General features: G+C 52.7%; 1 protein-coding gene across 4 annotated transcripts in view; it reads left to right on the top strand.

Moving 5' to 3' along the window:
* Positions 1 to 463: 463 nt before the first annotated feature.
* Positions 464 to 14424, top strand: part of midn (midnolin) — a 32599-nt gene continuing 18638 nt past the window's right edge. The window contains exons 1-4 of one of the 4 annotated variants that reach the window (XM_069185858.1): positions 464 to 763; positions 7152 to 7380; positions 10408 to 10495; positions 10843 to 10905. In XM_069185858.1, coding sequence (XP_069041959.1) covers positions 7160 to 7380; positions 10408 to 10495; positions 10843 to 10905 — 372 coding nt within the window. In that variant the 5' untranslated portion in view covers positions 464 to 763; positions 7152 to 7159. Of the gene's footprint in view, positions 764 to 1598; positions 2151 to 6411; positions 7381 to 10407; positions 10496 to 10842; positions 10906 to 14424 lie in introns of those variants that run through there. The other 3 variants (XM_069185860.1, XM_069185859.1, XM_069185857.1) reach the window with 3 other exon arrangements.

Raw genomic sequence — 14424 nt, 5'->3', positions numbered from 1 at the left:
TCAAATCCTGCAGCCGGCAGAGGAATCTTACTCCGTTGGGCCCCTGAGCATGGCCCTTCACCCCAGCTGCTCCAGGGGCGCTGTATAAATGGCTGACCCTGCGCTCTGACCCCCAGCTTCTCTCCCTGTCTCTGTGTCTCATGGAGAGCAAGCTGGGGTATGCAAAAAGAAATTCCTAATGCAAGAAATTGTAAAGGGTTAATAAAGTAATGTTGTTGTTGTTGTTATTATTATTATGAAATGAGTGCTGGGTGTCCATGAAAAAAAATCAACAACAAAAAATCAAACTATAAAAATAATTTCTCATCCAACCCAGAGAGACGCCCCCCCCCAGAGAGAAGGGGGTCAGCCAGCGCGACGGACACTTCATTTCCCTTCTCACACGCAGCGCTGCGAGCGGAGCAGCCTCGTCGCCATGCCACCTTAAATAACAAGCTGACAGAGCAGCTCCGAAACTCTCCACCCCGCTCTTGCGAGCGCAGTTAAATACCGGCCCTCCTCCGGCGCTTAGTGCTGTACTGTGAAGCGCTGAACAGCAGCAGCGCGCCAGGAATAGAGTCCACGCACGGCGTGTTCCCCGTGGACCCACTGAACGCTGAAACTCCGCGGCCCCGAGTGGATTTAAAGAAATCTGGATACTTATTTGCTTCTTTTTTTTTCGTGCTCTCCTTCCATTGCGATTGAACTGGAATTGAGTTTTGAACACGGGGGTGTGCTTGTCAAACGTTTCGGGATTACATTAAGGAGTTCGCTGCGCTAATTGGTGAGTATTTCATTTCATCTCTGGGTTAGACCTCTGTGCACCCCCCTCCGCTGCCTGTCGGAATATAGCGCTTGATGAAAACTGTGAAGATTTTTAAGCGCACTGTACAGCCTGGCGGGTATAAACTCGGCGGAATGACTGATCGATCGAGTCACTTTAAAAGTTGGTCATGCAGACAGCTTCATACCGGTACTGCAAGCAGTGTGTCGTTTCAGTGGTTCTGTAACACGCAAAAACAGACCACAGGAAAAACCACAGGACGTTTCGGCCCCCATCTAGACTGGCCGCTACGTGGTTGTTAACTGATCCAAGGATCTGATCCTTGAACGAAACCGGGCCTTCGGCTGCAATGACGTGATGGGGGCGGTTTGTTCCGGACTCCCGCCGACTCGTGACGTCCCCGGCGTCGGGGCTCGAGGTGCCACCTGCTGACCTCAGCGGTGGCCGTGTGGCCCGAGCCGGCCTGGGGCCGCGCGCGGAGCTGGGACAGAACGCAGGAAGCCTGGGAGAGCTCCGGGACAGAGCGTTCGCACGAGTCTAAATATAGTTTTAAGACGGGTGACCAAAAAAAAAACCCAAAACAACCCCACACACAGCAGTGATCATACGATTGCAGAGGTCGGTCAGTTAGTTTACGTTGTGTGTTTTTTGTTTTGTAATTACGGAACCGGGCAGCTGCAGCAGTTTAGTATGCAGAAGTGAAAATCACAGCAGGGAGACGGGAATACCTGCGGACCCGGGTGGACCGCAAACGTGAGCGAGCCGCGCCGCCCGGACACAGGGCGACCCCGGCCCTCGGGTCACGTGTTTAGCGAGCTGACGTCATGGGGCTGTGGTGAAGTTCCTCCGCTGGCCTCTCGTGGGGTGTCCACGACTTTGACGTAACACCCCCTTGTTGGGGACGATGGCCCCGGTGGTAACTCTTTTAAAGTTACCTGTCCGTCTTGATGTTGCAGAACAAAAAAAAGAAGCGTTAACATTTCAACGCACGATTTTTTTGTTTCTCAATAAGTACTGCAATACTGGACTGAACCCGCAGCCCGGCTCTTTGCTAGACCGGATATCTGGATCTGCGTGACTTGATGTCCCTCCGCCCTCTGCTGCATTGTAATCCAGGGCTACCAAGCCTAGGTGATTAACGCAGTGGTCATAAGGCAAAGGAATTCACAAATGACACACCGCTTCAGTGACGAGACACCGTTTAAAAGCCCGGAACCCCCTTTCATCCTGAGTGTCTGTGACTACACTGCTGAGCACAACAGTTCTCGCCTGTAGGGAACCGAAGAACGCAAGCGTTTGACCTACAGCCGCTGGCACCTGTGTCGGACCGCAGGCTGTGCAGTTCTTTCCCTACGCTTCGGCTGTAACCCAGCAATTGTCGTCTAAGGTAGGCGAGGAAGACGTTTCTAAATAAATACATTACGAGTATATGGCCGCAGGGGCTGCCGTCTGCCGACTAGACTGTGAATGAACACAGACAATGGGGGAAAAAAATGTACTGAAACTAAAAGCCTAGCCGTGAAATGGGGAAACTCCAGATACATGTTTTGTTTAGTTTATAATTGTGGCTATTGTTACTGATAGTGTGTTAGTGGGGCTGTGCTTTCACACTGTAACGTCTCGTAGAATCGGGCTGTTGCCTGGTGTTTTCGGCAACTGGGCCGAGGTGGGTCGTTCGTTATTCGGTCACGTTAATGACCAGCCCGGTGTGAGCCCGAACGGGGCTCTGCTCGTCCCCAGATACCCGGAGATAAGATAACTCTCAGGTACATTTCACAAGAAGACCGGGTCAGGAAGGGCCGTCGTCGAGTGGCCCGGTTTCAATCAGATCCTGACTGATGTGAATCACCCTGCTTGTTGTGGGAAATAACCTAGATGTGCGTTCGGGTTTTTCCCCCCCGATACGAGATCTATAAACCGATAACCCCCTCCACCCGTACGCGTTTATTAGTGCAGAGTCCAAAGCTAATTGTGAAGCAGTGCTCGATGTGTGAAAAGTTTTAAAACCTACTAAAAAAGGACAAACGCAGTCCATCAGGCTGCCTCGTGATTCCGCTGTCAAGAAATCCATATTGGACAGTGTTTTATTTATATTGTTTTGACAGCGATGTGTTCTATTGTACAAATATTGCTCTGTGGGAGCACATGGGTCTGTGCAGTATGTAAAAGTATTCTTACTGGCCTGGGTTTTGGAATATCGGTTGCTGTGAGGTCTCAATTGTGTTTATTCAACAGTTCTCGCATGACTAGCGGACACCTCGGTTTAGTAATTGGCGGAGGTTAAAGTCAGGAATGATTCACAAATTGTTGTGCCAAGATAATAATAATAATAAACTTTATTTTATATAGCGCCTTTAAAGGTGGCTTCTCAAAGCGCTTTACAGGATGACAATAACAATAAATAAGAAGACTACAACAATAAATAAGAAAATTTCACAAGACAGGACACAATTATAATTACAACAATACAACAATAACAATAGAGGAGACCGTGGAAGATGGTATTAAGAAGAGCAGAGGGGTGAAGAATGGAACCAGTTAAGTAAAGGCTTTACTGAAGAAGAAAGTTTTGAGTCTGGATTTGAAGGAGTTTAGAGAAGGTGACTCTCTAATATCCTTGGGTAAAGAGTTCCAGAGCTTGGGGGCATAGCAGGAGAAGGCCCTGTCGCCCATACAATGTAGACGGGCTTGGGGGACAGTAAGGAGGGCAGAATTTGAAGAGCGGAGGTTGCGAGGTGGGGAGTAGGGCGATAAAAGTTCAGACAGGTATTGAGGTGCCAAGCCATGTAAAGCCTTGTAGGTGAGCATGAGGATTTTAAAGTCTACGCGGAATTTGACCGGAAGCCAGTGCAAGGACTCCAGGATAGGAGTAATGTGAACACTTGTACTAGACCTGGTCAGGATTCTGGCTGCTGAATTTTGGACATACTGCAGCTTGTTCAGAGTAGATTTAGATACACCAGGGAGCAGAGCATTGCAGTAGTCAATTCGAGAGAATACAAATATGTTGATCAGCTTTTCAGCCACAGTTAATGATAGCATAGGGCGTAGTCTTGCGATATTTCTAAGGTGAAAAAAATGATGACCTAACTGACCCCATTATCAGGCAGGGGAATTTCAGTACAGATCTCACTAATCTTACACTGATCTCCCATGCAGCAGTGGACACTACATTACTGCGAGCAACTGTTTCCGCTACCAAAGACAACACAAACCTGTCAGCACCGGGTATCCTCTCCTCTCCCGACCAAATATCACTGCAGGCATGTCTCTGTTTGAACTAAACCTCTGGATTTAATTCAATGCTTCTGTATACTTTTAACAGCTACTTTTTTTTATATGCAGCAATTTTAAAAAAAATGAAAAATAGATAAACTAGTAAAAATAGTTATAGAAATAGTTTTATAAGGGGATGGGCCGGCCAGTGGCGCACCTGGCTCACGGAGAGATCACAGGATGCGGTCCCCTCGCTTCACCGCTAGATGGCAGACACGCTTTTCCTTGGCGTCTCCAAGGATCGCGTTGTCTGTTGACTGCGGAGTCAGGCTATGTTGCTTTTGATTCAAGGGGTGATGGACTTGTCAGGATATCAATATTGTTTTTTTCCCCATTCAATGCAACGAGCTTTATTAGCATGACCGACAGTGTTGCCAAAGCGTACACGATCAACACAACATCTACGGACATTGGCAATACAGACCCCTCGTAGGAGGTTCGCGTTCAACATACAGCACATAGAACACTATTGGGATGGTAAGGGTACATATCATGAAGGATAATATGTATGAACTACTAAACACAAACCAGCTTTAGTTATTCCCACGCGCGTGGACAGTCGCGTTACAGTCTGTAGGTCGAATACAGGTTGTGTGTTTTTTAAAGTTACTTTTTTTCCCCGCTCTTGAGTTGTGAGCTGGGCTGCGGCGCTTGAGTTTACCGTGTGAGGTGTCGCGATCGGGAGAGCTTGTGGAGCCGGAGGTCTTGCTGTCGGATGTTATCCCGACAGCGAAGGAAGGAGCCGACGCAGTCCCGTGTGACCGTGAACCGTGCGTGTGGCGCAGTTTATACTGCACGGAGCGAGTTCAGCGATTCACAAAAAACGCGGTGCTTTGCTGTGACTCCTGTCCCTCGCTCGCTCGGCGCCCCGTTTCTGTCCCCAAAACAAGCGAAGCCAGTGTTTGCGCGGTTTCCCGCAGTGTAATCGCTCATGCGGCAAGTGTGCAACACGAGTACGTAAGGAAGACACCTGGGGAAGGCGTGGGATTTAATAAACATTGTTGTCGCAAAAACACAGCCGCCCATTGTATGAGGGACCGGAGGGCAGGACCCGGGCGGTTGCTAGGGCAGCCGGCCGGTGTGTTTTGACTGTGTTGTGCCGGCGGCCGCGAGGCTCAGCCTGCGCGTGTAGGCGCGCGGGCGCGCGCACGGCGTGGAGGAGCACGCCAGGGTCGGGTGCGCGCCGCGTGACCTCCGGGGCACAAGAGCGGGGACGCCGGAGCCCCCAGGAACACCCCACTTCCGGGGAGTCTGTTCTTTCATTCCCATCTCTCCGAGCGCCCGGTTTTGCAGTCTGTAGGGCTGGCTGGTTCGGTCACTTTCGTATCCTATAATTGAATCATTGAATTGCAAAGCAGAATATTTGACTTTTTTTCTGCACTCGTATAATAATAATAATAATGAACAAGTAATAGGTTTATTCCCTGCTGAAAAGAGAAGAAAGAAAACACAACCTTGCGGCTGTGGAGCCTTCTTCGGGTGTGAGAAAGATAGGGCAGTCCTATCTGCTATTATTAGTAATAATAATCATCATCATCACTTCTGGCAAAATTAAATGGAATGGGTTTCACGTTGTGTCGACGATGGCCGTTGCCCACAAGGGGGCGCTACAGCTCTTGGAGCAGAGCTTCCTGTGCCCTCGCGGGGGCTGTTTTCCCTGCAGGTAACCGGGGCGCCTGGCGTGGTTAGGAGGGCCGCCTGCCGGACAGCGGGCTGCAGAGCGGACCCTCTCACAGGTCCGCGGGGAGACGAGCCGGGGTCCCGCTGGTTTGCCAACTGTGACGGGGTGGTGGTAGACGAGGGTGCTCTGCAGCTGAATTGAACCTCACCGAGCCTGTCTTGCGACAGGCGAGCAAGCGCGAGAGACGCGACACGCGGTTTGCAGGGGCCCCCCTCCGCCTCCCCCGGCCGGTGCGGCGCGCGGATCCCTCGTGTGCGGGCGAAAATCCGACGCCCAGACCGAAGCCGCAGCTGCGTCCAACGCCAGGACTCATTAAAACAAAGATGCAGCCCTAAAATTAACAGCTTCGGGTAGCTATCTATTTAAATGCAATACGCCTTTTTTAGGCCTACTCGTCTTTCTTTACAACAGAAATAATACACATCTCAAAAGACATGAAAGGCCATCAGATTTATTCTGGGCCGCTTTTGTGATTCTAATACATTATGAATGGCCTCGAATTGCAGGTGGGCGGGGTCTAACGTATCCCTCCGGTTTGGCCGCGCCCCCTCCCCGGCTCCGATTGGCGGAGAGGCCGGGGGGAGGCGGTGTCTCGACTCCACGTGGGAGTTTTGCCTTGCATTGGCTAAGATAACAAAGTCTGAGCGCTATGCCGCCGCTGATTGGCTGGAGCAGCCGGGCCCGGTGGGCGTGCTTTGCCCCTGTAGAGCGGTGATACTTTGTAACATTTTTTTGTTGTTGACTTTGCATTGGAGCTGCGAGGAGGCAGCGGAGAGCAGGACTGGTTTTACGAGGCTTGGGCAGTCAGTAGTACTGATCCCCTGCTACTAGCAAGAACCCTACAGCTCCGGGCGTTTTTAAAGAATTAGGAATCAACCCTTTTAACATCAGTAACTGCTTACCTTTTAACTGCATGGCGGAGAGGCAGCAGCCCGCAAAGTCGAGTTAAATTGTCAAGAGGAATCTCGTGTCTCCGATCGGCTATTGTTTCGCGTTGGCGATGGTCCGCTACCGTAGCATTTAAAAAAAAAAAAACCACACGGGGACAGCGGGTCTGGACGTGGGATTCTTCGCAGACGAAACGGAGAGAAATTAAACGTCTTTTAAAACGAGAAACGCTCAAAGAGGTGGGGGGACTTCATTTCGGGGATATTTCTATAACGAGAGGACCGGAGAAGATCTGGCGTTCGCGTTGGGCTGTACAAGGAACAGCAGAACACTTGGATCTTGTGATATTTTGAGGAACCCCCTTTCTCGGGTACCAGGGCTTTTGTTTTTTTTTTAAATTTGGGGGTTTGAGCCCCTTTTCTTTCTCTCCGACCAACACCAAACTCCCCACCCCCTTCTCCTCCTCCTCCTCCCTCCTCCCCGTTTTTTTTGAGCTACAACCCCCCTCAAACCCCCTCGCGCTGTCTCGCTCTTGAATGCCAGGTCATCGAATGGACCAGCACCCTAGCGCGAGGAGCTGCACGAGCCGGGGAGCCGCGTCCTGCGAGGCCGTCGCGAGCGAGCCCTCCATGAACTTGTACATCCGCTCCACCACCGGCACGCGCTTCGAGCTCTCCCTGCCGCAGGACGAGACGGTGGAGGGGCTGAAGAGGAGGTTATCGCAGAGGCTGAAGGTGCCGAAAGAGAGACTCGCTCTGCTACACAAAGAAACGTGAGTACGGCGGCGACCGCATCCTGTCTTGTCTCGCTGTGTCGTGCATCGTCCACAGAACCCGTACACTCGTCTAACAGGCAAGACTTCGGGGCTGTTTTCTCCCTGCTGCTCTGTTTAGAATCCAGGGCACACAGCAGGTACAGGGCTGGGAGGGCTGCCCGGCGTCTCTGCTCTGCAGGCGAGCCCGGAGGTGGCTCATCCGCCGAGTGGTGTCTGCTGGGCTACCGTGCACTTGCACCGCCGGTGCAGCCAGGGGTACTAGGAGACAGAGCTGTAGCATGGGAGTCCGCTCGCCCGCAGGAGAGACAAACCCCCCGATTGCTTTCAGCCTGTACACCCGTGTGCCTCCGACCGCGAGCCGTGACTTTTTTTTTATTTTTGGCGTGTTTTTTTCTCTCTCTCTCTCCCGCGGCGTGAGAGTGGGGGAGCGGAACATTTCTGATGCAATGTTTCGCAGTTGAGAAGCACGCGGGGGGGGTCTCCGGGCCGGGCCGGTCCTCCCGACTATGCCCAGAAGTGTGGGTTTCACCTGAGCGGCGGAGAAGTCGAGCTCCAGCCGGCGGAAGTTGTCCCGGGGGTCTCCCCGGAGTGGGGTGCAGACGTGCTTTACAGGCTGCGTCCCGGGGTCTGGAGAGGGCAGGGGGGGGGGCTGACAGGGGGGGTTAAGTTAGTGCAGGGCAAAGGTTCCTGCTCCGACCGCCGATCCGTGACATCCTCGCTCCGAGCCCGGGGGACAGGCGACAAGCGCTGCGAATCGCCTGTAAAAGCAGGATCAGTAATCGCAGCTCCTAGGAGTTATGACTCGGGTATGTTAATGGGAAAACGTGTCCATTCCTGTCCCCCACCCCCCCTCCTCCTCCTCTCCTCCTTTCCGTTTCATCTGCCGTCTATTCTTAGTCTTCTCTCCCTCTCCTTCGTCACGGGCTCGCGATGTGTATTGAGAGTTTTCATATTGAGATTCTTCTCATCAATTAGACCCCCTCACACACACTCTCCCGCCGCATAGGAACCCGATTGTAACATTTGCATACAAAGTAGCACGCTGAAGTGTGTGTGGCTGGGGTGGGGGGGGGGGGTATTTAAGTACAGGATTAGCCGGGGGCCGGTTCGGAAGACAATGAAGTCGCTGCCCTCTCGAATATTAACGCCTGGTCACCTGGTCACGATCGGGCGCCTCTCGCTCCTGACCGGGGCGGGAGCAGTCTTGGCGTTAAAGCCGATCGATACTTTGGGGCGGGGGGCGCGTTTTAAAAACAGAATCACAATGGAGACCCGGGAGGGTGGACTTTGTGTATATATGTGTGAGGAGGAGGGGTTGCTTTGTCACTCGCAAATGACCCTGACTTAACTGCCGCATTGTTTTTCTTTCGAAAAGGAGGGTGGTCGTTAACGCCCCCTCTAGTAATCGGCTCTCAGATCGCACCTTTCTTCTCGTTTTTGTAAGAAGAAGACGGAACACCTTTCCTCTCCTTCCTACGGACTGCTGCCCCTGGGCTCCCTTTGTTCAGGGGCGATGACATTTAACACACACACACACAATCCGAGTCTCTTTCTCCTGCTGCTGGAGAGATTCTGTGCGTTGAGTCACGCCGGTCTTCCGCTATGATTTGTGTCGGTGCTGCCATTGATGGTCTGGTTGTTTGCCGGCGCTGTCGCGCTCGATTGAAAGTCCGAGGTGTAGTTTTATTTTTGGGGGGGGGGGGTAGAAACGTGCCCGAGCCAGATCTCGAAGGCAGCCTCGGGAAATACCCCCTTTTTTAGTAACCGCCGACCAGCAGCTGCCGGAAGCAGGGGCAAGGACCTGCACACCTGTCTCTCTTGAACGGCCGCATTCCTCTGAAAGCCCACCGTGTTCTTAATGTCCCTTTCTGTCGCTGGCTTTTGGCTCAGCTGACTTCGGGGGCAGGTGTGTGTCGTCCTGGCTGCGGTTCCGTGCACACAGGGCCTTGTCACCTGCTGGTTTGGACCCGCTCAAGGTGAAGAAAGATTCGCCGCTCGCCTATTATTAATCTTGGGGGGGGACGTCTTAAAATAGCCACAGTCGTTACGGCTCTGCGGGCAGGTGTCGGTGGCCGAACAATAGAAACCGTGCACGACAGACGGTGAGACGGCACCGGGTCCATCAAGGCCTTTTAAAAAGAAGACTCCCCAGGAGTGACGTCACGGCTACGTCTGACCGAGCGCGGTCATTCACCCTCGACTATGGGCGTTTGTAACACGGCGCGCTCGCCACACTGCAATTACGATTCCGGGTACTGTGTCATTTATTTTTATGGGGCTGTGGACGTCAGACTCGCAGCACAGCTACAGAAAAGGCAGCGTGTGCTGTTCATGGCACCGCTCTGCCTCCCCAGCGGCAGACGTGCTTTGTGTCGCCATTCTGCTGAGTGTAGGGTTTCCTAATAAGGCCCGCAGAGAGGGGGGGGGCGGAACCGGTTCGCTTCTGGCGTTCGGGTGATGTCGGAGGCTCGGCTTGGTGTGGGCCAAGAGCTCGGGTCGCCCCCTGCGGGCCTGGCCGGTTCCCCGGGTTGGAGAGTGAGACTCAAGACCATGAGCCTCGAGTGTCGGAGGTGGTGGGGGGGTTCTGGACAGGGCCGGGCCTGGTCTCCTTCAGCCCGACCCGACTCCCGCTGTACTTGCAGCTGCAGGCGGGTGAGAGAAAGCACGCTATTTATATAAATGCCTCTTCCCCCCCGTCTTAGAGGACACTGGTGTCACATGCTCACAAAGAGCACTGTGCTCCAGTTTTAGAGGGTGGTGAGGAGGAGGGGGGGGAAGAGAGAGACTAATACTTAACCCTTCCGTGACCAAGTTAATGACAATGAGACGTTAAAAAGAAAAGAAAACGGCACCCCTTTTCACTGACGCAGGCGTACCTGTAATAACGCCTAATAAGGAGAATCGTCATGACACCCCAGTTTATTCCGTTTGCGCTTGTGGCTCGCATGGTATTATTGTGTGTTTAAACGGATATTTTGTTTTCCTGATCGGTTCCGTTTCTTTTTTTTTCCCCCTCTCTCCCAGGCGGCTAAGTTCAGGCAAACTCCAGGACTTCGGCGTCTCCGATGGGAGCAAGTTAACACTCGTCCCCACTGTGGAAGCGGGTTTAATGGTAGGAGCTCCGCCGCGCGTGCTGAGATCCAGCCGAGACCTCACGCGGGGATCCGGCACTTATCTGTCGCAAATGCGCAGTTCGGAGGGTAAATGTTTCCAAAGCCTTCCTCGAAAAAGACTTGAGCATTGCACTCTGCGTGTACTCTGATTTGCTGTCAATAACCTTTTCAACTTATTTTTAAAATCGGTGCGTTCCTCGCTGCGTTTTAACAATTGGGACAGCACACGGATTGCTCGTGAATGTTATTCTGATTGATTTTATTTTTATTTTTTTTTTACGCGTGCGAAAGATCCGTCTCATCGGCTCACGTTTTCTTTTCTCTTTCTGCTTTGTCTCCTGTGAAGTCACAAGCATCCAGACCCGAGCAGTCCGTCATGCAGGCTTTGGAGAGCTTAACAGAAACTCAGGTAAGAGCTGATTCCGGCCGTTGCTATAGAACCGCGTGGTTTGCATTAGGCGGACCTGCCGTGTACTTCAGTGTGCATGTTTTTTTTTAATCCATGCAATAAAAGTGTTGGGTTAATTTGCAATATATACATGAAAGAAGACAATGCGTCAGACCTGGGCCAGGAGCTGGGGGTAGTGATACTTGTCTGTGAGCTTTCAAGTAAGGGTGGGGTAGGAAAGGAGAAGCCCCGAGATTTCACGAGCTTCTTTCGCGTCGTATCCCCCCTTTAAATGGCAGGGAGACGTGGCCGGTGTGTCAGGGGAGCTCACCTCGTATGTCACGCGGCTGCCGCGGGCCTCGATCGCTGCCGCATCTGCGCTGAGGCGGGGGCCCCGCCCCCTTGTGCGTCATCCCGGACGCCTTCTGGGAGGTCAGCCTCGGCTCGTGCGCCTGAGGTGTGATCGAGAGCTCTGCAGCTCAGAAATCGTTTCCAAGAAATGTTGAGTGTGCGGTGCGGTTTTGTGTGGTTTTTTTTCTCTCACCCAGATGCGCCCTGCCCCCCCCCCCCACCCTAAAGTCGGATTAGATGTACCAATGCCTCAAACTTGGTTTTCAGGTTCCTTACATCTCGGGAGTTTGAGTTTGGCTATGGCTATCTCATTGCAGACCATCTTTGCATGAAGCATAGTGGCAGCAAAATGCCCTTAATTAGAACCCCTAGAGGCAGCACAGGAATATTCAGCAGCTCTATGCCCAAGATGACCAAATAAGTTATGGGGAACATGTCTCATATATCGGATGGCTTTTCGGGAATGGATAATATTTTGCTGGGTTTTGGGGGACCCCAGTAATGAGTAAAAAGGGGGTCACTTGGCCCTGTGCTCAGATGCAGTGGGGGGGGACCCTGGATCTGATGAGCAGGGGGCATCTCTTGGCCTGAATGGTGGCAAACCAGCCCAGGTGCGAAGATCACCCAGCGTCCCCACTGCGCTCTGGGGAGACAGCGCTGCTGGTGTCTCTGTGGCTCAAAACGAAAGCTCTTTTGCAGTAAAAGCTCTTGTGCTGCAGGTCTTCAATTCCACCCTCCACGCGAGCAGGACAGTATTCCACGCTTGAGTCAGAGGTGAAAGCACAACTGGCTCGTCTTTATGATCAGTGAATAGGGTATTAAACCTGTGGCACACCCTTCATGATACCGCTGAGGCCGTCGGCATCGTAAGGGGGTTTTTGTAGCATGCTGTACAGAGTGGGTTTTCAGCTGTGGAATGCCAATAAAAACTATATTGGCCAATTCCGTGCGCTCACCTCATTAGACAAAGCATCACGTTTCGGTTATCCAAGCAAAGCCTGCTTACACATGGTGGAAACATTTTTGCATGCAGTGAGGGCGTGACGTTTTAAGAGGTGAGGGCTCACGGTGCCGTCTCTGTGCTCCTGCTCTGTGTCTTGTGAGCGTGTGGTTAGGAGACACCGTGTTATGGAGGGGTTTGTAGGGGGGCAACGTTCACCTGGAAAAAAAAACAGTGTTGACTACTCCTGTTGCTCTTTCAAGTGCTGGCAGCAGAACGGAAGAGGAAACGGTGTCTTGTGAGCCCGGCGTTGCTGATAAAAATGCTGTCTCAAACCCCAGCATGGCTGGCTTCCTGTAGATATTTTTAACCTGGAAATCCTGCTTTTATTGTGAGATCAGAGCCGGGCTGCAGTGACGACAGGCGAGTGTTTGTGTGTGCGTGCGCGCGCGCGTGTGGGTGTGTGATCCACTGTGTGTGGGGAGAGGAGAGGGGGGTGTAGCAGGAAACGCGGCTCTCATTCACCATTGTGTGGCCACATGATTGCTGTTGCTGGCAGGAGAAAGAAAACAAAGGCAGTTGTTCCCCCTCGGGTACCCCGAAACCCTTAGCAGGAATCCGTGGTGACGGACGTGAGTCAATCAGTCGGTATGACTCCCCCCCCCTCCCCATTCAGGGCCCTGGGTGTTATGAGGAATGTTCAGTATGCTCTATTATTTTCGTCTCGTTTCCTGTTGAGTCACTGCTGGGATCGGGGTTTTCAAGTATGGAAATTGTTCTGAGAGAAACAGCACTCGGCTCATGTGCCAGGAGCCCTCATCATATCATTCCTTACAGCAGGTGTTTTGAATTCCCATGCAAAGCTGCAATCAAGTGCTTTTTTTTTTCAATTCATTGCATCCTGGAAGAGGGTGGCGATGGAGCTGTAGGTTTGGAAATACTGGCTTAATTCTTCAAAATGGCTAAGAGGAAGATGGGGGGGGGGTGAGGTTGGTAACAAAGGCTCAACACATCCAACACAAACTCGATTTGCTGCGGTTTGCTTCATCTGAAACTCAGGAAGTATCCAGAATCAATCAATGCCCTTGAAGGCTTTTAAAAGCTCTGGGTATGCTGGCTTGACAGATACCGTTCCCTCTTAAAAACAGCCATTGTTAACATCCGGCTGCCTCGCCGCACCGGCAAAGAAAGTTGAGACAGTGGGGACGGAGACTTGTCTTCCTTTTCCCTGGGAGGGTAAGGGTCCATCGACCTTTCGTTGACCCCTTTCCTCGTCCGCATCGCGGCGCTCGGGACCGCAGCCCGGTGGAAAGGCTTCCAGGCGGAGATCCGTTCCGGAGTTCCGCTCGGCGAGAAAGTGTTTTGTGAAAAGAGAAACCCGAGATAATTACCACGGCGGCTCCTTCCTTGCTGCTTATGTCGCCTGTAATTTGAACCTCGTGTGGTCTGACATGGCTGGCACTGTCTTAATTGCCGCCTGGCCTGCTCTCCGCCCGCGGTGGGGCAAGAGCAGCACGGGCGCAGTGTCCGCCCTGGGATCTGAAATGCACGTGCCACACCGGTGCGGGTGTACAGGTGCCCGTCCCCTTGGCAACAGGAGTGAAAAAGCAAGGAGGGGTCTTCCTCCTCTTCGAGCCTCAAGGCCTTCGTGTCGTGTCCTCGGCCTGTGTGCAGGGGTCGGAGACGAGCCCAGAGGAGCAGGCCGCCGGCCTGACTGTACTGATCAGCTGCTCGTCTCTCCCACCCCCTCCCCCCGTGCCGATCTTGAGCCCGTGTGCAGAGGCGCGGTGTCCTGGCGCGTGCACGCGGAGGGACATCTGGTCCGTTGCGTAAGCGCCGGCGCCCGATTTGAATGGTTTTGCATCCCAGGGACAGAGGCTTTAACCACAGCGATCTTGGGTCAGCTCACAGGCTGTCGGGAACTCATCTGGAGCATGGGTTTATTTGTATGTAAAAAAAAAAACCTCCTGTGTGACCTTTGATGAAACTGCTCAAAGGGCTTCTTTCACTTTCTTTTAGAAGTTCCTGGCTGTTCCAGGAGCTGTCAGGCTGCTCTGTACTGCGCTGTGTCTGTATGCTGGGGTAGCTTTCTAGGGAGTGTTGATGTGGGGTCTGTTTGTGTTTGTCCGGCAGCTGTAGGGCCTAGATATATTGATTAGAGGGGGGGGGGGGGTTTGTTTGGCTGTCGGCGCTCTGTGATGTTTGGTTCTGAAGAGCAAGAATCTGGGCCAGCGCCCTCCCCACCCCCA

The sequence above is a fragment of the Lepisosteus oculatus genome, chromosome 29 (genome assembly GCF_040954835.1).
Source record: "Lepisosteus oculatus isolate fLepOcu1 chromosome 29, fLepOcu1.hap2, whole genome shotgun sequence".
Lineage (NCBI taxonomy): Eukaryota > Metazoa > Chordata > Actinopteri > Semionotiformes > Lepisosteidae > Lepisosteus > Lepisosteus oculatus.
The sequence above is the reverse complement of the archived record's forward strand: the minus strand, read 5'-3'. Positions and strand labels throughout refer to the sequence as shown.